The sequence below is a fragment of the Neophocaena asiaeorientalis genome, unplaced genomic scaffold (genome assembly GCF_003031525.2).
Source record: "Neophocaena asiaeorientalis asiaeorientalis breed wild unplaced genomic scaffold, Neophocaena_asiaeorientalis_V1.1 scaffold479, whole genome shotgun sequence".
Classification (NCBI taxonomy): domain Eukaryota; kingdom Metazoa; phylum Chordata; class Mammalia; order Artiodactyla; family Phocoenidae; genus Neophocaena; species Neophocaena asiaeorientalis.
The window spans coordinates 1169892-1193631 of NW_020173774.1; the positions used below are offsets into that span (position 1 = coordinate 1169892).

The window sequence follows — 23740 nt, forward strand, 5'->3', positions numbered from 1 at the left end:
GAAAACACAGACAACAAAATACCGGCTCCCCTGCTCAGAAACAGCAACACTTCTGGAGTTTCTGGTTAAGGAACCTCTGTCATCCTTATCCAGGAACCATTCTGAGGAAACCTAAATTTAAAGCCCCAAATTTGGGCTGAAACGTAACATTTTCTTATACGTTAATCTCTGATCCACAGAAGGTCTACATTTTCCATGCACTGCTGACTTCGGCCCATTAATTAAGGAGAAGCAGAAGGCTTGCTGGCCAATGTGGAAGGCTCTTTTGTCCTCTTTTCTCCTTTGTGTAATTTACAAGCCAACAGAGAGAGTATATTTTTCAGCACAGTGCACTAAGGGTTTTTACACGCTCAACTCCCATTAATAATAAAGACGGTGTTGAAAATCTATCCACCCTGCCTTTTCAGTACCACTGAGTTTGTTTTAGTTAAATGCTTTTTATGTTCCTAATGGCTGTTTGCCAGTTGTCAATTACTCACATAAATTAGGAATAACAAGCTAAGGCCTTGCTATACCTGGAATTTACATTTAAAAAAATCATATACTAAGCCATAGGAAATACACCTTCAATTTTGATAACTGATTTTCCCAATTTACTCTCTAGGTTTCTGGAGAAACATCTACCATCTACTTATGGGTACAGCTGCCACAGACACCTTAATAGGTGCCTGGAAAGGTAAACATTAATCTTGCTTGTATTATACAGAAAAATGTCCTCCTCTGTTGACACAGGCAGTATTTACGGGCATTATTATTCGACCGTGGGCAGCTGAGCTATCTTCACGCCCAGCCTAGGAGCCAAATAGAGGGTCTGTGTGCCAAGATCCATCTCTGGGTGAAGGAAGCTTAAAAAACAAATTCAATTCCCCCTCCTTTGGCCTGAAAGAGGAACTTGAGCCTTCCCAACAGGTGGAATAGAAACCCTGGGGCTCCACTGGCACCTCTAGAACCCAGGGCTGCTAAATTTTCCCAGGATAATCCTGACCACAATCCGAGTATGTCAAAATACTGAACACTCCAGATGGCTGGCTGAACAGCCCAGAAGCTCATCATTTAGATTTTAATTATGTCCATAAATCAAACGTTATAACCCACCAAATCTTTTCTGAAACAGGACCAGACTCCAAGATTTATTTCTAAGTAATGAGGTAAGGCCCAGAACATTTTCTGGGTGATCATTTTACGCCTCGGTTGGTGTTGGAAGGCACAAGGCTAAAAGCCAGATGACACTTTCTGCCCAAGTGCAATAACTGTCTAGAAATGTACTGCAGAATGGCTTAATGTCACTATAAAATGGAACTGCTATATAAAAATAAGAAAAATAGTTAGGTCTGTGCACTCATGGAAAGTTACAGAGATGGTACCACCAACAGCTAATAAATTAGGTCGAGGGATCTGAGGTTTTCATAATCCACTGTCATTTTTTAAAAACCCCGTAAAAGACGTTTAGCAAGCCTACTCCAGCAGACAAAATTCGTCCATTGGTCAATGTCGCACAGAGGGTTAAATACCAGGAGGCTTTAGGTCACACTACAGTAGCAGCCAATTAAAAAAGTCATCTTAGAAAGACATTCTGATTTGATGAGACTTTCTTTAAATGGACTTTGCTCTCTCTATGAAGGGAAAAAATATATATATATATATAAAAGGAAACTCTTAAAGAGGTTAGAATGGCTTGCTGGCAGATTACAATTGATTTCATGCCAGTCTGACCTTGTACCATATTCTATGATCTTTTCAGAAGATGAAACTCAAGACTCTGGAACCTGTATTGCACTTTCCTATGTAAATGAAAAGTCACGGTCTCCTTCTCTCTAGATTACCGCACTAACATATCAGGTCTTTAAAATTTCTTAGTTAAAAAAAGTACACCGTGGTTTCCTTTTGCCTGGGATATTATCCTCACCATGTACCAGAGAGGAGCATTGCTGAGATAAGAGGGAAGGCGCCCTGACACCACGGCAGGAGGAGACCTGTTAGCCCAGGGGCTCCTGATGCTTTCCCTGCCTGAGATTTTCTAAATCAGGGGACGTGGGCCTCAAATGTTCATTGATCTGCTGACTGCAATCAGGCCCAGGAACCCAAGTGCAAATCTGTTCCTGCAGGCTCTTTGCATCCCTTACTTAGATTTCATCCAACATTCTGAAACACCTGTTAGAGTGAGACTGGATGCCTGTTGACCAAGTGTTCATTGTTTTGGGCCTACCAGGGAGAACTCAAGGGCAGTGTGGGCACAGATGGAATCAGAATGGCTGGGAGGACGGTTTGGGTCAGTGCCTGTGCATTCAGGTGGGGAAGCACTGACAGAAGGGTCTTTGTCAATCGTGGGGGATTACTGCAGTTTGGAGGAGCACGACAATGCCGAGATGCACCTGAGATTTGGTGAGTATTAGGGGCTGCTTGAGCTCAAAGCAGAATCAACCCCTATAACATGGCTGCCTAAGCTGCTGGGAGAGCCCAGCTTTGCTCTGAAGGAGGGCGACGTATCACGAGGTCATTGGGGCTGGTGAGAGAACACAGTCACAGCGAGCTCTCAGAGGACTTAAAAAGAACATCTTGCAAAAGGTTTGCTTCCCATTGTCGTAATACATTCGCGAATAATTTTCACTGCCATTTATTTTGTTTGTTTGTTTGTTTGCAAGGTGAAGGACCTCCTGCTGTTACATCTGTTGTAGGAATTGGAGCGCTTAAACTGCTATTCTTGAGGAGGGCTGAGCTATGATGAGTGGGATGAGTCAAACCTGGGGGGACGGACGTGGGACCGAAGAGCATGTGCCACATTACACAGTAAAATGCGGTTTCCTCTTGTTGCAACTTGTAAGTAGCTTTGTGGGTATTGAAATTACTGTTTACCCAACAGAATCAAATTTTATTCTGTGATGTTGTGGCAAAGAGTACTTTCCAGTGCCTTTGAAGTGGGGTGCATGCTCACCCACACAGCACTCTTCCGTATCTCTGAGAAATCTTCAGAATTAGAAAGTGAACACTGGGTGAGAAAATTCTCATAGCAAGATTTTCTGCACAAGAACGTTAGCTCTGTAACAAGAAAAGGTTTTGTATCCCTGGTGCCTAGAACAGTGTCAGTGCCTGGCACATAGTAGGCGTTCAATACATATTTACCAAGTGAACGAATGAATGAGAAAGTGGGGGAACACTGAGGCATGGGCTTCTAGCTCTGCTACTGGTTAAACAAAAACAAAACAAAAACAAGCAGACCATGAATCCCTCTAAGCCCTGTTATAAGATACACAAGGCCCATTAAAATTTTCAAGTGTTTATTTGAGCATCCATTTGAACAGGGCAGCCCAAACTGAAAATGCTCCAATAGGAGCTGGGGGAAAGGTTTTAATAGAAAAGACACGGAAGTAAAGCAAGTGAATTATTTGATTGGCTAGAGCTTGAGCAGTTGCCTTTTTTGGGAAGCCTGGTTAGCTGTTTGTGATTGGCTGGGCTTAAGTTTCATTGCCTTGGAGTGCATTGGCTTTGGTTTAGGTTTTGGTTTGGCTACATAAGCTACCAAGGCATCAGAGTCACCTTATTAGATTGGTCTGATGGCCTTCTTGTTTAATCACTTTAACAGCCCTCATTGCAAAATACAATTCTATTTTTCTTTTAGAAGGTTAATCCAGCTCCCAAAATGTGAGGTTCAACCCGCGTGTCTGATTTACATACTTCCACTTCACTACACATTTATTTAGCATTTTGGGTATATTTCAAGGTGGTATCTCAAATGAAATCATAAAGAATGTTGCTGAACCATTCTTTTTATCTATTTTTTGTTAGCCACCTTAAGTATAGGAAGTTTTATTTGTTTGTTCAACATTTTTAAAAACATATGTTGTTTTAAATTGAAGTATAGTTAATTTACAGTGTTGTGTTGGTTTCGAGTGTACAGCAAAGGGATTCAGGTTTACATATTCTTTTTCAGATTCTTTTCCATTATAGGTTATTATCAATACAAGATATTGAGTATAGTTCCCTGTGCTCTACAGTAGGTCCTTGTTGTTTACCTATTTTACATATACTAGTGTGTATATGTTAATCCCAAACTCCTGATTAAGCCCCCACTCCCCCCAGCGATCCCCTTTGGAACATTCTTTTTAGATTTTGAGATGTTAGCTTTACAACCATTGAACCTTCCACAGAATCAAAATCTGACCTGAGTTAAAAACCATTAAGAGAGCACATTAGAAGACTAGTTTCACTACATAGTATTCAATGTCCACAGCCACAGAGACACATCTTTTCCAAATACATTAGGTCAGACAGTGAGATGTGGGAAGACGGATGTGGGAAGAGGCCTCTTTCGACAGGGCGTGGCTTCAGAAGGCAGGGATGATGGCAAAGTCTTCCTTCCCTAAGAGTCATGTCATTCAAGTCTTGTTCACAATGGAGTTGGCCCAATATTTACTCTTTGTTTTTTGAGTATTAGTGACTCAGCCTCCTGCCCCCTTTGGCACTGCAGAATGCCTCACTAACACTCTATAGAGTTAATGGCATCAGGAACTTGGACCCGCTTCTACTGTGTGTTAACACAAAAAATGATAGGTTAAAACATTAGTTTGAATCAGGGGGGTCTCCACGCCTTGATTATTTTTCAGGAGGAATAATAAATACTGAAATAACTTCCCTGGAACTCAATTCATTGCTTAAAAAAAATAAAAGAAAGGGAGAGTGGGAGAAAGAGCATATTCTGTTAAAAAAAAGAGACCGGAGGGGCTTCCCTGGTGGCGCAGTGGTTGAGGGTCCCCCTGCCGATGCAGGGGACCCGGGTTCGTGCCCTGGTCCGGGAAGATCCCACATGCCGCGGAGCGGCTGGGCCCGTGAGCCATGGCCGCTGAGCCTGCGCGTCCGGAGCCTGTGCTCCGCAACGGGAGAGGCCACAGCAGTGAGAGGCCCGAGTACCGCAAAAAAAAAAAAAAAAAAAAAAAAAAAGAGACCGGAGATCAGAGAGAAACAGGCCAAATATGAAAACGCCAGCTATTACGCTTTGAAGAATACAACCTGGGAACAGAATTGATGGGGGAGAGGATGGGATATGGGAGCTGCCACGGTAAACTGTGTCTTATCCTCCACTCCAAACAGGAAAGATTTTCCCATTTCCAGGTTTTTTCTCCCTCCTTCACTGCAGGACACTATCGATACCAGAGAAACATTTACTTTGGCACAAAGAACAGGTTTTGATCATCTCCCTCAATGCCCAATTTTCCCCCAATTGAGGGAATGAAAGAAAAAAAAAATCTAGCCTTCTGTGGACCCTCAATGAACAGGAATATGGATTTACAAAATATCTGGCTACACTGAGTCAATAAAACTCATTTGGAAAATGATGTCCACGAACACAATTAACTGGCAGATGATAATCCGAGCAGGGAAGGCGTTCAAACATCCATTTTTTGAGTCTTTGGTTTCATTTTCCCTTTCAAAACATATCTCTTAAATTTTTTTTTTCAGATATGCACACACACACAAAACCCTCACTAGATGAGGATTTTTGCAAAACATTTTAAAGAGCAAGGCTACGATGGGGGAAAGCAAAAGACACACAGCAGTAATTCCAGAGCTTCGGATTCACCTCGGTCCAGAGTAAGGCTTCCCCCCTTGCACAGCAATCTGAATTCCGTACTGAGGGTCACACCTTTTCTTTGAATTCCCAGCTTATGTCGCTATGTGTTTCCACCTTGATGCTATTTAGACAGTTTTCTTTTAACGCGCAGACAGTGAACTGTTCTCCTTTAAACAGGCTTTTATTTGACAAGAGTATGTTCGCTCAGATCTGAAGCTCCACTAACCGTGCTACAATTCTACCACATTCTGCTATAATCAACCCTGCTGTAAATCTGAGCAACGCTATATACACAGACATTGGAAAGAAAAAACTGCACAGAAAGAGTTTAGGGTCATATAGCTCAGAACATTAAAAAGCAAAACTGTTCTCTGCCTAACATCTAAGGAAAGAGAGCTTTGAATTCCAGCTCGCGAGCACAATTACTTTCTGTTTTAAACATTTAACTGCGTGCTGCCGCATCCTTTGCTGAGTCTTAGAATGAAAAAGCTAGAAAACTAAGAGCCCTACTGTATGTTCTTCCTTCCCAGCAACGGTCCTATGAGAAAACCTTATTAATGAGCTTGCAAACGAGCACCCAACAGGGAAATGCCACAAACAAGAGCAGCTAATGCCCCGGAAAATCAAATAACCGAACACTTGGCTGATTGTGGTGCCTTTCATATTTTTAATAAAAAGAAGGGAGGGGAGACTTTAATTCACTAATTCTGAGAGGTCAACACCTTGCTGAACAAAACAACTCACTTATTTATGTTCAGAAAGCTCCAGATGATAAATTACATTGACGTTAATCACTTCGATGCATACTACACAATTGATATCTGTACTCACCAAAAACTTAAGGATTATTTAAAGCATGACAGCATACACATCTGGCTGATTTCTCACATAATCGGACACCACAATTTCTCCTGGTACCATATACAAGTGTCTTAACAAACAAACGCTGCAAAATTCTGTGTTCAATTAATTAGGACTTAAATCCACACGACAAAAGGGATTCCAAGTTGGAGCTCAAGCCTTGTCTTCTAGACAATATGGTGGCTCTCCGTGTCAAGGGGAGTGTGCAACCCTTCCCTTCATTTTATCCCTCCTCCTTGCTCCTGTCACTTTTAAAGTAAGATATTCAGTGGCATATCTTACCACTAAGATAGTCAGTGGCATACAAAGTAGGTTTTCATTTCCTTTTTAAAAAATAGTATTTTCTAAAAGGACATAATTTATACAGCATTCAAATCCATTATCTGTCATTTTACTCTGTTCTTATCCTGATTAATATCCATCCATCTTAGATGAGGTAGAGAGAGGTTTCCAAAAATCTTCATGTAGCAAAATGGGCCAACGTTGAACTGAGTATACTTAACACCAATCCTATCAGGTTAGATTTGCCTCGAAGGTAGTCTCATTTCCCCAGAGTAGAGTAATTCTTAATCTGAGGTCCATGGACCAGCTCAGGATGTCCTGGTGATAAACTAATGTTTATCACTGATAGTATAGGAAATCTTTTTAGGTGGCAAAGGAAAGGACATTAAAAAATAATTGTTGTATATTTATTTTAAAGTTTACTAGATAGAATATACATAGCAAATAAAACTCATAATTTTACAGGTGTTTTTACACAGGTCTTGGTTAGGTTAAAGCAATAAAATGACTTAAAAATTCTAAATATGATACGAACACGGATGACCCGTGGATTTGGTAAAACTTGTGAAAGTGGCCCTTGAATACCTAAAATTAGGAAAACTGTAAATACACCCCTTATACTGGAAGTAAAATGTGGTGAATGTCATCATTTCCAGCTCTATAGCTGTCAAAGGATTTTAAAGGGGTCAACGATCCCCAGAAGTTTAAGAACTGCTGAGTCCAGAGTTTGGGCCAATTAAAAAATAATGGTCTAATGTTACTCCTCAAAGAGTATCCAAAATAATTCACCATCCATGCACACTGGCTACTGAATCTCAGGCATTCAAGTACCTCTTCTTTTTTCATGGCCATCAAGAATGTCTCTATGTGTATAACTGAGTCACTCTGCTGGACGGCAGAGACTGGCACAACACTGTAAATCAACTATACTTCAAAAAAAAAAAAAAGAGAGAGACATGGTGTGGCTTGTCTGCAGAGAGGGGCCTCCTATGGGGGGAATGGAGCTGAACCCCCAACACCACTTGCCAAGGTCTGAGAAAGTTCTAGTGCCCAAAGGCTGAGTGCCTTGAGCATCTGAGGCATGAGGCTTTTTGTTGTCCATAGCTGCTGGTGTTCAAGAAGAGTAAAGCTGGTAGGTGATGAAGTAGAGAATTCCAATGTGTCTGAAGATGCTACGTAAGGAATTCCTGGCTGACTCCGCAAAATTTTCAGTAGTGCTCTAGAGAGGGAGGGTAGTGACCTGTCAGGTGACTTTCTTGAGCATGAAGCATCGTATTAAGATGCCAGATCAGACTCTAAACTCCATTCAGATTAACACATTGCTTTGTAATCCTTAACCTTCTTTTATGCAAAAAGACATTTTTCCTATATACATTCCAAGAAATGGAATATCAAAGGATAAAATGTTTGTATGGCTTACGCTGGGTAAAAGAACAGAGTCTTCCATAAAAAGGTGTCATGTTAAAGCTAAAAATGACCCAGGGATGTGTCTTCAATTTGGGGAAGGCATTAAAGTCACCTTCCTGCAGTTAAGGCCAAGCAGTACTTTGTAAGATTGAAGTCAAATGGATTCAGATATGCAGCTTTATTCCTTTTCTTAGAAGGACAAATCTCACTTGAATCTTCAAAAGAAAAGGCTTTATAAAGATCACTGGCAAGTCTTCCAAGGGGTAGGAGGTGTAGTGCTTGAAATATTTTGCATTTGGGAATGAGTGTAATTCTGTAGGTGGGTGGGGCTATATTCTATTTAGAAGATACTCCGGGAAACTAAGCGTTTAGGGGTGGAAACTGGGTGAACAGCTACTCAGGTCTCACAAAGGAGCTAATGTATTATTAAAGCTAATGGACCCCTACAAGGAAAGTTAATGGATATTAAGTTTGCTTAAATGAATTACATATTAACAAAGTCACAAGAAATCTACTATCTGCCAATTTAGATAATATCTGATGTTTTCTGTTTTCCCATTATAGGGACATTACACCACAATAGTTTTAGTGATATGAAAATTATAAGCATGATGCCCATAATGAAGCTACATAATGAAGTAGATGAAATGAATTAACAAGAAAAACTGGCATTATGTAATGTTAAATTGAGCCAAGCTCACAAAGTGGAATGGGATGGCTTTGTAGAAGCAACTTTTTATAACTTTCTCCATCCCCTGTTTTGCTCAGGCAACCTAAGCAGGTGATACAAATCATAGGGGGATTCATGGTGCCCACCCCTGCCACCACCAAATACATACCTAATTCCTAACCTCTGGAACCTCTGACTGTGGCCTTATTTGGAAAAGGATTCTTTGAAGATGTCATTAAGTTAAGGATATTGAATTGAGACCATTCTGGGTTACCCGGGTGGGCCCTAAGTCCAATGACAAGTGTCCTTATAAGAGACACACAGAGAAGAGAAGAAGGCCAGGTCAAGACGGAGACAGAGAGTGGAGTGATGTGGCCACAAGCCAAGGAACACCTGGAGCCACCAGAAGCCAGAAAGGGCAAGGAAGGATCCTCTCCCTAGAGCCTTTGGAGGGAATTTGGCCCTGCCGACACCTTGATTTCAGACTTCTGTCCCCTAGAACTGTGAGAGAATAAATGTCTGTTGTTTATTAAGCCATTAAATTTGTGGTAATCTGTTATGGCAGCCCTAGAAAATTAATAGAATAATTCATAGAGAGTAATGCTTTTCCTTTATCTGATGCCCAATCATTGACATCCAATCAAACTCTTGTAACATTTTCACTAGGCACACCCAAAGGCCACCTGGAATTTTGCAGAGGCCAAGTTACAGAAGTCTTTTGATAAAAAGTGAGAAGCTGGCTACTCAGCCACAACTTTGGTGCAAGGATAATTTTGTGCAGAAAACAGATACTTTTCCCACAAGTAGGAGAGCCCAGAGGAGAAGATGAGGAGAGCATCTTTAGTCCATAGGGCACAGTGAGGAGAAACCTCACTCACCACGATCCAGCTTTTACTGATGAAGCCATCAAGACCGCGGCACTCATCCCAAAGAGTTCCACTTTTAAATTCATCGCTATAATTTAAGCTAAAATAGAAGAGAACTTGCAATCTAAAACAAGATGCTGATGTTCAGTGGGAATAAAATCCCTTCTATAAAAAAATTCAGCACTTATGATGGGGTTAATAAAGCTGGGGGCGGGGGGCGGCTGGAATTACCCTAGATTACAGTCAATATTCACAAAATTTAATTAATTAAGTCATGCACTAGAGCAGATGGAATCATTTTCAAGTTTTACATTTGGGTTAAATGTAGTATTTTCAAAATCCTCATTGGCACTCTATAATATGGCAGTGTTTCAGTAGAATAATCCTTTGATTATTTTTCTACCAAGACAACAAGATGAAAATTCTACCTAAACTATATAAAAACATATGTATTCAATAAGTGGCTTCTGAAGTCTTTTTAAAGAACTGCTACTCTATACCCTCAGGATAAAATACTTGGGTAATGTTATGGTTTGAGTGTTTGTGTCCCCCCCCACCCCGCAAAAACTTATACGTTGAAATGCTGATCCCCAATGTGATGGCATTAGGAGGTGGGGCCTTTGGAAGGTGATTAGGTCAGGAGGTTCGTGAAACCCTCATGACTGGGATTAGTGCCCTTATAAAAGAGGCTGCAAAGAGATCTCTAGCCCCTTCCACCATGTAAGGACACCGTGAGAAGGCGCCAGCCATGAACCAGGAAGAGGGACCTCACTGGAACTTGACCGTGCTGGTACCCTGACCTTGGACTTCCCAGCCTCCAGAACCGTAAGCAGTAGATTTCTGTTGTTTATAAGGCACTAGCCTGTGGTAGTTTGCACAGCAGCCAGAAAGGACTAAGACAGGTACTCACATTGTACTTCTAGATACCGCTGGGTCTGCAAGTTTCCAGTGACGGCAGGGTGCTCCACCTGACAGATCACCGGGACCCCATCATCCTCCTTGTGCACCTTCAGCAACAGCTGACTAGTCACGGTGTACATGTCTGACCACTCCTCCACCTCCGATTTGCCTGGGGGGACATACCAAGAAACCAGAGCTGAGTGAGTCTCACTCTTTTCTTAAATACCCTCTCCTCCCTCCCTCTGCCCCAACATTACTATTTTAATAAACATAATGGAAGTCACTCCAGATAAGGGTAATCTGGGGGTAGACAACTGATAAAAGGATAATTTCCTACTTTTCAGCCTTACAGGATAGTATTTAAGATAAAATCAACTCTACATACTATTTACTATTTTTATTTAAATATATGTTTCTTCTGTCTTAAATTTTCCCACAAACAAGCAGCTGAAAGTTGACCCATTTTGACATTTGACTGCTCAAGGCACTAGAGAGGAAGAAAAGAGAAGTGCTTTTTCTCCCTACAACCATCTGAACTTAACACATCTACTAGGCTGTAATGCGGTTTAAAAATTCCAGGACGTCATCCAAATCCCTTAAGTAATTTCAATCAGGAGTAAAGATATAAACAACCCCCTTTGCCCACCCCCATCAGCAATTAACAGGGAAAGCAACTACAATTAAATGAAATTGTAATTGAAATGTTTAAACTCTGAGACTTTTGGAAGAACACAAAAAAATGCAGTGGCAGTGGGTAGAGCAAAGTAAGATATAGGCTTCAGGCCAGAAGGGAGCCACGTCCAAGAACACCCAGAAAAGGGGGGGAGGAGGCTTCCGGATGGGATGAATAGGCCAAGGAGGCCCCTTTCCTGAACTCAGCACTCCCTGGGACATGACGCACCATTAACTTTCTTTTAATGTTTTGTACTTATTGGTACACATTTAATGGCTCAATTCACTTAGACAGAAAAGCAGAGGGGAAATGAGAAATTCCTTCCTTCCAAAGCCATACCTAGGAAATAGGAGATTAAAACAGAGCAAGCTTTTTGAAACTTAAGCCATTATATATAGATTTTTCTGTTTCTAGATATAGATTTTTATATCCTCTTTCTAAAAGGACTTTCTTTTCTTCCTGGAACTATTTATTTATTTAACAAGCACATACAGAGCACTTACCTTGGCCCAGACACTAGCCCCATTCTTTACAAATATTCACTCATTTCATCTTCATAAGAATCACACAAGGTATGTAAATATTAATATCCCCATTTTAGAGGAAACTGAGGCACACAGCAAGCATTTCTGTCAAATGATCAGAGGAGTTCAGGCCCTGAGTCCTCTGTCCTGGGTACTACTTGCAAGGCAACCTTTTGCAAAGAAGGGAATCGGAATGCAGACATGCATGAGGAACTTAGGATAACTGGCAAAAAGAGAGTCAAAAATAGGGGCTAGGCTGTATCCTTCAGCCGATGCAGTGGCTAAGAGGGCAGATGTCCGAGGATCCAGGAATCAAATCTAGATGGCCCGGTACTGAGGGAGAGACAATAGGAGCAGGGTTAAAAAAAGTTGCCTGTGCTGCCAGCACAAAGTCAGAAACGTCGCAGAAGAATAGGCTGCTGACATGGGCAACTGAATCACAGATTTCTCAAGAAGGGTGGTGCCTGCAAGTTCGCTCTGAAGATAGATTCTCAGCTGCTTAGCACAAGCTCCCTTGCAGGAAAGCCCACTGTCAAAACAACCAAGAGTCCAACAGATGCTAGAATGACTTGGTATTCACCATGGCCAAGACTGCTATACATTTTTTTCAAGGTGTAACACAAGAATCTGGGGTCCTGACCCACCCTGGGTCACAGGGTAAAAGCAAGGAGAACTAAGGGTACAGACATGGCCAGCCTGAGCTCAGGGGATACCTCAGTGATTCTAACTGGTCTAGCGAGTTCTAGTTTACAGGTCTGGTTCTCTCTGAGCCTCTAAGTAAACATCTAGCAGCACATATCACCATGAACCCTCAAACAACAGAATGAGGATATGAATTAGAACAGTAAAATGCCGTTATGCTTTGGGCTCAGACACACTTACTAACTGATTGCAAACCATATGTTAGGTTGGCCAAAAAGATCGTTCGGTTAAGAAATACACTGTTTGATAAAGTTCTTGGTGAAAATGAAAAATGTGTCTTTCATTTTTGCTTATAACAGAACGGACTTTTTGGCCAACCCAATATAAATGAGCATTTTTGTTCAGGGGTGTGTTTTGCATTTGTCTTTAACGTCCACAAAGATGTACTCCTGCTGGGATCGAGTGTGGACTGGCTTCCTCAGTACCAGGCAATTCGCATCTTACCTTTGAGCTCCTTGTTCCCTTTGAACCACCTGATGGTCGTGGCTGGTTTGCTGGCCATGGCAGTGCAGTTGACTTCTATCTCCTCACCTTCCACTGCAGTGTCTTTCTGGATATCGATCATCAGATTACGTGGTGGGACTACAAATTAAACATGTGTGCTTTTTAAACACAGAATCTATTTCTGGGCATATTCTTCTATTCATTAGAAACTAGGACCATTGCTCTCAAAAAAAAAGGAGATAAACAATAGACATTCCTGAAGGGAATTTAAAACAAACTGCCACTGGAGGAGACAGAAGAAAGACAAAGTCATTATCAAATAAACCGAGTTACGTAAAATCCCTTACTTCAGAATTCGTCCTAAAGTTATCTGATAAAATGACCACTCTTCCACTCCTAAGTTATCAGTGACCAAGTTATAAAAATATAGATACTAGATTTGCTATCAATCGGTCATTAGAAAATTGACCAGAAAGCAGATATAAAAGCAAGAGGAGTAAACACTATTGACATTATCCTCCTTTCCTGGAAGTCTCTGATAGGAATATTTGTCCTTAAACTCAACCCTTGGATTTCAATCTTCATATGAAAGATTCCAAAGTCAACCAGCAAAGATCAAAAACATGGAGTCCCGTAAGAGAATCACTCCCCATAAACATACAGAGAAAAACTGTGCCTCAGAGCCGCTTCCATTCAGTTCAAATTATTTATAGAGATCTAGAATATGATCTTGACCTCTGATGGATGGCGTAGTAATAAAATCCTTTAGCTATGAAGATGTAGTAATGTAGGAAATGCCAGTTAATTTGTAATGATTTTCTATATTCTGAAATCTAAAGCTGCAAATTTTAGAAACCAAAGGTGGAAAAGACTATTGAGTGTAGGTTAGATTTCTACCTCAGAATTAAAACCACTCTTGTCTAAGCATATTAAACACATATGTAATAAAATGATTAGAATAAAATAGTTGGGGGTTAAAATGCTGAATATCAAATGAAGAGTAATGACGGTGGTTGATAAAGAAAGCATGTTATCTTTTCAGAAACTGAGTTGACAATGAAACCATATAAGTGCAACCTTATGTCAAGACTGAGCTTCTTGAAATAAAAATCAATAAGAATACTGAATTCAGCAGACTGAATCTAAAAATATATGTGCTGACCACCATGAATAAGCAAAGATGGTTCTAAGACTTATGATTAATAAGTTTCTCAACTCAGAAGAGAAACAAGAAATTAAATATGTATAAACATGCCATCCTGATGATCAAGTTGAATAATAAATCTCTGATACTGCTTCAATAAATTATGGGATTAAACCATGTATTTGAGATTTCCAACTGTTCCAGTCCAATGTGAAAATTCTACCCACAGGAAGACTTTTACACTGAATTGAAGCAGTTGGAAATTTCTATAGAGAATTATGGAAAAGGAAAAGGAAAATGATTTGTTGTATATGTTTCTCAGCAAGATAGTTGGTAGGAGGAGTGTAACTATTGGAGCAAAATCACGTCTCTTCTTTGTTCCCTGTATAACAGGAAACTAACACAGTTGCTCAACTGGATGTGTTGCTAAAGTGATGTGGCCCCAATGAGTAGTTAAATATGGCAAAGAACTACCCTAGTTTACATTTTAAGAAGAAATAAGCATAAAGAGAGATAGTCTAACATCCAATTTGGAGTTGCACATCTGCCAACATTTTAAGAGACAGAAAGGCAGGTATAAAAGTAAATGGGATGATTTGGCTAGCTATTTCCTCAACGCAGTTTATCCTTCCTAGATGACAATCAGGTAGGTTAAAGATTTTCATTACACATACCTAGATAGCTGATATGGGGTACACAGAGAGACTAGATGTTTACGCCCAACAAATATTACTAAATTCTGTGTGCCGTATAATAGGAATATTGAAAAAAATGCTTTTGTTAGAGCATAGAGCAAATGTCAGAGGAAAAGACTGTCCAAGCCTAAAGAAAATAAGATCTTGGTGAGCTATGGGGAACAGAAGAAAAGGCTTAGATAAAAAGGGAATAACTAAGGAGTAAAAGAGCTAGGAATGTCCTCCCAACAAATGTTGGGCTGAAAGTCAAACAGTATTAATTCTTTTCAAGGTCCAGGCAGAAATAAAAATGGCGTGATGAAAATAATTTCTGATATTGACATGTGCAAAGATTTTCAATGAGAAATGTAATTGAGTAATGTAATTGATGGGATACTACTCAATTTAAGGAAACTTAAATTGAGACGGGATACTCACAGAAGGGTTCTCTTCAGATGAGAAAAAGAGGGCAAATAGCTAAAGGTAATGTGTAATACACAAAGCTCTCTTCCTTGGAAAATACTACAGGATGGGATAGAGCAGATTTCAGTATGCATGGATAACTTTGGGAGAAACACTTTGGTGGTCATTCTGTGGTAACCTGGGAATCTTCCTGATGGGAATAGATCCAGGAGCTATTAAAAGGTTCCAGCAAATATCAATTGTCAGGTCTTGACGGCATTAAGGTTCAAACATAGTCTTTGTCAGATATTAGTTTTCTGTGTGTTCCCAGGTATCTTTCTTTCATCCTCTCCTTTCTCGTGTTGAGTCTGAAGATACTGGAGAGCTCTCTCTCCTCCTCACAGGATTCTTCTAACCTCCACTAGCAATTCACCTTCAGTGGTACTTCTTAGTAGAGGAAGTACTTAATTCTCTCCATCAGATGTAGAAGGTCATAAGGATGATGGCGTGTTCTTTTCACATTATCAATAATGTCTGCTATTTCAAAGTAAGGAAATGGTGGGGCTTCCCTGGTGGCACAGTGGTTGAGAGTCCGCCTGTTGATGCGGGGGACACGGGGTCGTGCCCCGGTCCGGGAGGATCCCACATGCCGCGGACTGGCTGGGCCTGTGAGCCATGGCCAGTGAGCCTGCGCGTCCGAAGACTGTGCTCCACAACGGGAGAGGCCACAACAGAGAGAGGCCCGCGGACCGCAAAAAAAAAAAAAAAAAAAAAAAAAAAAAAGTAAGGAAATGGCAAGTGGTACGTATAAATTAGGCCAGAGGAAAATTTACCAATGTCTCTTAGATTTTGTTTGGGGGTTGAGAGTGTGAATGGCAGCAAATAGGTCCTTATCTAGATCACCTGTTGCTTGGTTTTATCCATGTTAATACCTCCTCTACTGCAGCAGATATAATCTACACTTCCCTAATCCTTCCCAGTGATTCCTGTACTAATGCTAGCTCCTCTTGGAGAGCTGACATCACCTGTAACTTGACAGCCAAGGTAGACATGTGGAAAACTTCAAAAGTGGTGGAAAATATGACCAGTGTAGAAAAATAAAGGACTTGTTTATTGTTGAGAAGAACATCCTGAGAAATGGCTGAATGACTTTTTCCAAGTCCATAAACAGTTTTCTCAAGACTGTGACCAGTATTACTGATCTTTACGAAGTTTAGAAGAAGAAAGAGTCAAATGTAGTAGGAGCTGTTTGGTTTACAAATATAAAATAAAATGTGAGTCATAATGGTTCACTGATATCAGTTATAAAGTTAACTTCTCTCAGATTTTTTTTTAAAGCAAGAAAGCTTTAGAAAATATAAATGAAGTGATTTAAGTCTATCTTTCTGAAAAAAGGGGGGTAGGACAAGGAAATCTTAAAGTTTATTTTGGTCTATTCATTCTCCCGTTTTCCCCTTTAACTTCATAATGTCTACTCAAATACGAAAGCAGTTAGTAAGGTATCAAAATCCATTTATAAGAAAAAAATGAATTAGAACTGCTACTAACCAGAGAATACACTTATACATGGTCCACTAAACAGACATATTTAGTGAAAACTGCCTGCAGCCATTAATGAAAACAACCAAAGATATATCTAAGGAGGTGCATAGAGATGGAAACTTGAATAAAAGTCACGTAGAGGGAAATACTAGAAAACAGCAAAGAAATGTTGACGTTCTTCTTAGCTAACTTCACATCTATAAGAGTGCTAATTATAAACATTACGCCTACAACATTAAAAAAAATCAGCAATATCAAGATGAGTCACGTTAATTACAACAAAAGAGGAGACTTAAAGCTGATCAGTACGTGGAATCTCACTCTAAGACCCTTTAAAATAATTAGGTTCTCCTGCTCCTGGAATCGTGAGTGAACACCAATCTTAGGACAGGGCTGTAATAAGATTCGCTACTATTATCAGTAACTATGCTAATGTTAAAGCAGCGTATTCTCTCTCTCACTCATCTCCTTTCATGAGCAGTAGTAGGATCTGGAGAAAGAAGCAAACTCATCACAAGTGGGAGAAGTGAATGCATACCCTAAAAGGCATCCAAATGCACGCAAAATATCACAGGGGAGTTTTCAGTTTTTACATGGATAAGATAATAAACAGAACAGTAACTAACAGATACCCGTCTCTATGTCTTATAATTATGCTGAAATTTTTGCTGAGTGCTTCAAACAACTAATAAAGATGCATGCGCTAAAATGAGCATCTTCATCTGATCAGGAAGTTTGACAGCTGTGTAAGTACATATGGGGTCCTTTTCAGAGAACCACAGATAGAAACGAAGACGATGCTAATAGATCATTCTTCATTCATTATGATACCTGAAAACTCTAAACCTTAGGAGGAAGCTTTGAATATACGAGTATCAGCGGAAACTGTCAGATTTTGGAATATGAAAGACTCAAGCGCCGATGACAATAATTTGACTCCGTCAAGGAATCCTAGAATAAATTCAGTGGAAGGAATATTAAATGAATGCATAATATCTGCGAAGAGAGCATCTACCAGCATTACTTTCAAGTATATTTAAGTTAATGTTTCTATACAATACAAGCAAGGAACCTATTATTTCTAGAATAATCAGACCTCCAAAAGGATTACAGGCATAATGCTTCTCAAAAGCCTAGTGCTGGGTGTATTCCGTCCAACTGGCCCAGTCTAGCGGGTCTGAGAACAAATGTACCAAACACTGAAAACTGACAGGCAGTAACTGCTTGTCAAAGACCAGATACACTCCTGCAAACAAAAGATGTGCACCTTCAGGGAGAAAATCTTAAAACAGCAGCCTTCAGGATTTTGTTGAAAACAACCTAGACTAGAAGACCCAGAGGTTCTGAGGCAGAAGAGTAAGGTCTGTTTCGAAGTCTAAGATTCTTGATTCTCACCATGTGCTTTGTAAGCTGGGCAAGACGACTAACCTCTATTATTATCATCTCTTTCTTTGAAATAAAGACATTCATACTTAAAGGTATATGTGGCGAAACATCCTGAAAATGCAAAATGCCATTAAGTATATTCCATCTAATTGCCGTCACTTTTGTGGACACACCATAAACAATGGTGGGTCAATGGGAAGATGGCCTATTTGAAGTTTATGCAGCTGATGACTGACTCCAACAAGCAAACAGTGTTTCAAAGACCTCTCCAGAAAACTTTCGGTACATCTGCCAAATTCCAAAACGTTCATCCTAGCCAAACCTTCCACGCTTACTATTTCTGCAGATCTAATAGGGATCAAAGGCGCCATTAGAGATAAACACGTACACAATCACTAAACAGACCACAGCAGAAGCAACATGGCCAGACGTGAAACCTGACTGTCTAAAATCAGTGTTCCTCTTATCAATAACGTATATGTCAGCATTAGGGATATGTTTTTAGTTTAATGAATTAAAAAAAAATGTTCCCTATTACAGCTGTGTTTCAACAAAGTAATGAGGCAGATCAATACATACACCCATGAATACATATATGTTCACACACACTAAGCAAAAACATCCTTCATATTTATCTTTCCCCTTTAATCTTCATATCGTTACACTGAAAAGCTGCAGTCTGCCGCCTCAGATAGGCTTTGATTCATCGTCTTCCCGAAGGTATAAATCAGAGATCTTGCCTCATGCTATAGTGTAGGTCCTTGAAAACTCAGTTTCAAAAATCCAAATCGGCTGGTGTTAGGCACTGCAGTCTATGTTTGTCTAAAAGGGGACTAGTTCAGACCACCTTCACCACAGGAGTATCTGCTGACTCTATCGAAACATACACGTGGAAACCTGGCTACCGGGATTCTGCTGAAAGTCGCAATCTAGCCATCATACGTGAAGATACTTAACCCGCTAGAGGTAGGGGTGTACTCAACAGCCAGTCCACAGTCCTTGCTTATGATCAGCCTTCTCTCCCTAGAAGCTCTTCATTCTTTTACATCTAATGGTTGCAATTTGTGGCAAAGTATGTGTTCATGGGGTATGATTTTTACAGCATAATCTTGAGTGGGAGCAATAAATGAGGCAATAAGTCAAGTTGAAGAAAAGGAGATCAACAATATTAAACGAGATGTAACTCAGAAGGAAAAATCATTAAGTGGGTTTCATATCAGAGCTCTGCCACAGGGTGCAGATGTGGTAGCCTGTTTCCCCCTCTACTGCACAGAAGGGGGGAAAAAAAAAAGTCCTGGTAGGTAGAAGCAACGACATTACATGTGGTGAGTGATTCATTTGAGGGCTCTAAATTCTCTTGATCTTTGCTTCTGAAGCTTGAAACCCAAGAGCAGGTGAAATCTAGAGAGCCTGCTGATTGCCATTCCTTAGAGTGTTTGGTAAAATAGGCTATTTTTAAAATTCAGCAAGATGGGCGCTGAGTCTTCCTAAAACAGTAAAATTTACGGTTAACCTTTTCCTAGCTGCTGGAAGCCATCTGGCAGTAAGTACCACCCCCTCGTTTCCCAGGACAAGTCCTGGTGCATTGCTTACCCAGGACTGTGATCGTGGTATAACTTTCCTGAGGGGGGTCAGTGTAGAGCTGGCAAAAATATCTTCCTTCATCAGAAATTGAGACATTTGTCAACGACACTTTGAGTTCACTGCTTGAAAAATTCAGCAGCTGGAACCTGCTGTCCTTCAAAGCTGGAAAACAAAACACAGAGTTAGTGTTGTGAGAAAGACGACAGTCTATTTGCCTTCCCGAGGGGAGGCAAAAGGCAGGTGACTAGAAAGGCAGCTACAGAGCAGACACACGGATTAAGTCTTTCTGCACCTGGTGGGTACTTCTTTGTGCTTCTTGAGTTCCTAGTTAGGGCTTCTGCAATAACTGCTTGTAGACACATATATATCCCTGCCCCAAAAGGAAACTCACACACATGGGTGTGTGTGTCTGTGTACACATGCATATCCCTTGCTATCAGTTTTGAGCACGTATTCATAAATTGTTTCGGATCTTCTATTGGAGACAGGCAGAACGAGAACAGGAGGAAAGGGCAGGCAATGAGCCCCCTTTGGCACTGAAATTTCAGGGAGTAGAACCTACAGGCTTTTAAATTGTCTCTAAAAATCTGAGGCCTTAAAAGAAATAGAGGTTCTAATACTATGAGAGAAAATTTTAAAACAGCATTATTAGTAAATGCAAAAGCAAAATGAAAATCATTAAAAAACAACTTTATAGCAAAACAATCCAATTTAACTCTGATGCATCTTTGTGTTTCATGTGGTTTGAGGTGGCACTGCCAAAAAGTCCATGGCCTGGGGCCTACAGGCGCCTTAAGACCTGACCCCATTTTCTAACTGCGTTCAGCTCCACGGGGATGAAACTGATGAGACATAAAGTAGGAAGTCAGAGTCATCCCAAAAGTAATGTACGCGGGCTTTTTATTGATGTCTAATATTCACTTTTAAAATCCTTATATTAATTTGGCAAAGGCTAGATCAGTATATACTAATGACAAAAATTCATTCTAACAATGAGAAGCTGGCTTCTCTCCTTTTACCCTCCATAGTCCTCTTCATGTTCCTTATGTTCATAACTCTTTCCACAGGTCATGAATGTTCTGAGGTGTTGGGGAGAATGGGGACAAGTGTGCAGGAGGCGACATGCCTGACACCTACTTTGGTTAGGCACCAATGCTCTCATATCGCAATTTTTCGGAAGACCTGATTCTTGCTCTTGCCAAATCCTGACACCCATTTGAACCATTGCTATGATATACAATTAAGTTTCGATTACTGGCTTTTGCGATCTTATATTTGGAAGGATTTCAGCACATGGGCACCTCCATCTACCACAGGCTATGGTGACAGGAGATTTGGTTTTGTCTTTATAGGCACAGATTGCCTAGGAAACTTCAGTCTTCGGACCAAACAGATTACCTTTGAGAATGCTGTATTTTCCTTGCTTTACCCTATTTGAGTTGTTTGTGTCAGCTAAGTATTTGGGACTCAACGGCAATTCACCTTGAATTACTACAATCAATTCCTATTGCAAAGGAAGACTGCCTTACTTTTAAAAAAGGACCATTCAAGGTTTCTATTAAGTAGGAAGATTATGATTGCATGTCTCTTCTTTCCTCTGAAGAACTGATTAAACTTTAAGCATCTAACATTAAATTTTTAAAAAAAAAAGAAAAAAAAAGGAGGCCTTGGCAATCTCTATCAAGACAACGTGTAGGAAAAAAAGTTGCCATCTAATGCTATAGAGGTGGAAACTTACGCCGGAAGTCCCTGAAATAAATGGTCTGTCTGTTGGGATTCAGTAGTTGGATAACAGAGTCGTCACTCTTATTGACCTGGCAGCTGATGGTTGCAACTTCTCCCTCGATCACTGTCACATCTTTCGTAAACAAATTCTGTCCATCACCTTTAGAAAAAGGAGAAAAAAATTCCATCAATTAAAATTTGGTTAATAGGATCAATTAAAATGAGATACAAGAAGTGAATTAGAAAATAGACACGATGGGAATTCCCTGAAGGTCCAGCGGTTAGGACTCCGAGCTTTCACTGCCAAGGGAGCGGGTTCACGCCCTGGTCGGGGAACTAACATCCCACAAGCTGCGCGGCCAAAAAAGAAAATAGACAGGAGCAGCCACATTTGGTAAGGCTCACACACCTTTCTCCAATAGTCCACAAAACGAGTCTATTAAGCTGAGCTAGATCTAGGGGCAAAATACAACTAAGCCTGGAATCAACGTGCTGTCAGAAGTTGTGATGTCCACGTTCCAGCCTCCAGTGTTTTTACTAGCCAAGTAGTATGCTGGAGAGGTATGGAAAGGTAAGAGTATTGGCCGTCATGAGGAACAGCAGCTCCCACAAACGGAGTAGGGGAAATACGTATACATCAGCCTTCCTTATCTGCGGGTTCGGCATCCGCAGATTCAACCAACCACAGATCGAAAATACTAAAAAAAAAAAAAAATTCCAGAATGTTCCCCAAAGCAAAACTTGAATTTGCACGACAGCAACTATTTACATAGTGCTTACGTTGTTTTTTACCACTATTTACATAACATTTACATTGTATTGGGTATTATAAGTAATCTAGAGATGACTTAAAGTATACATTTTTTTTTTTGGGGGGTACTCGGGCCTCTCACTGTCGTGGCCTCTCCCGTTGCGGAACACAGGCTCCGGACGCGCAGGCTCAGCGGCTGTGGCTCATGGGCCCAGCCACTCCACGGCATGTGGGATCATCCCGGACCGGGACGTGAACCCGTGCCCCCTGCATCGGCAGGCGGACTCTCAACCACTGTGCCACCAGGGAAGCCCTAAAGTATACCTTTTATAGAAAGGACTTGAGGATCCTGAGGTTTTTGGTGTCCGTGGGAGTCCTGGAACCAATCCCCCATGGATACCAAGGAATGACTGTACTGAACCTCAGCTCAAATGCCCTTGAGCTATTTGGTCACCTCACAGAAAACTCAAGGGGTCACTTAATAGAAGTAGGTGGGAGGGCTCAGTAAACAATCTCACCTTGTAAGTGGATGTCAAGATTCCCAAAGTATAGGCAGTTCCGTTATTTATTGCGTAGGGGTGGGGACCTGACTATGACCCTTTGGAAACTCAGTAAAATCCTGGGAAGCCTTACAGTTCACTTTATTACTCTGTTCTCAGAAACTACATCTTCATGACTCACCCAAAGCTCCAGGCAGTTCTGAACCACGCCCCTTCTACAGACTACTCTCTTCCAGCCATATAGAAAATCTCTTACAGAACGTGTCAAAAAGTCTAGGCTTTCAGATCCACTGATATCTGGATTATCTCCAGATCTGCTCTACTTTGTTGCTTCTAGGATAAGTGACAGTAGCCAGGGCCCCTCATAAATGTCCTAAACGATCCACAGCACAGGTAGGAGGAGAGGAGACTTCAAAAGCAAAAGATGAAATAATTGTTGAATGTCCAATTCCGCACCAGGCATAGCAGGGGATTTAGCAGTATAAGACATTGTCCTAGCCTCTAAGAAGCTGCAATGTTGGTGAAAACTGATCCCTAATTCCCACTTACAGAACAAAAAGTATAATATAGGCAATAGGTACAATGGTCAATCAGGGAGGGGACAAGAGAGATTGCTTTTTAGCTGTAAGATTTTAGGCAAACTATTTAAAGTCCCTGAGACAATGTCTCATCTGTAAAGTGGGGATAGTAATTAAAAGCTATCTCACAGAGCTGTTGGGAGGATTAAGAAAGATAATCAGGGACTTCCCTGGTGGCACAGTGGTTAAGAATCCACCTGCCAATGAAGGGGACACGAGTTCGAACCCTGATCCGGAAAGATCGCACATGCTGCGGAGCAACTAAGCCCGTGCGCCACAACTACTGAGCCTGCGCTCTAGAGCCCGTGCCCCGCAACGAAGAGCAGCCCCCGCTCACCACAACTAGAGAAAGCTCGCGCGCAGCAATGAAGACCCAACGCAGCCAAAAATAAATACATAAATAAACAAATTTAAAGAAAAAAAAAGAAAGATAATCAGTGTAAAGCATTTAGCACTGTGGCTACCTTTCGTAAAACTGAATAAATGGTAGCTGCTATCATCATCACCACCATCACTTCTCTAGATGTCAAATCCCAACTAAGCAACTGTACGTGTTGCC

The 23740-nt window shown here is 40.8% G+C and overlaps 1 protein-coding gene across 3 annotated transcripts in view; it reads right to left on the reverse strand.

Annotated features, from left to right (window-relative positions):
- CADM1 (cell adhesion molecule 1) overlaps positions 1-23740 on the reverse strand; it is a 326949-nt gene that overhangs the window by 45197 nt on the left and 258012 nt on the right. For all 3 annotated transcript variants that reach the window (XM_024751830.1, XM_024751829.1, XM_024751828.1), the window contains exons 2-5: positions 21366-21512; positions 19637-19789; positions 12896-13033; positions 10563-10721 (exon numbers count right to left, since the gene is read on the reverse strand). In XM_024751830.1, the coding sequence (XP_024607598.1) occupies positions 10563-10721; positions 12896-13033; positions 19637-19789; positions 21366-21512 (597 nt within the window). The remainder of the gene's footprint in view (positions 1-10562; positions 10722-12895; positions 13034-19636; positions 19790-21365; positions 21513-23740) is intronic.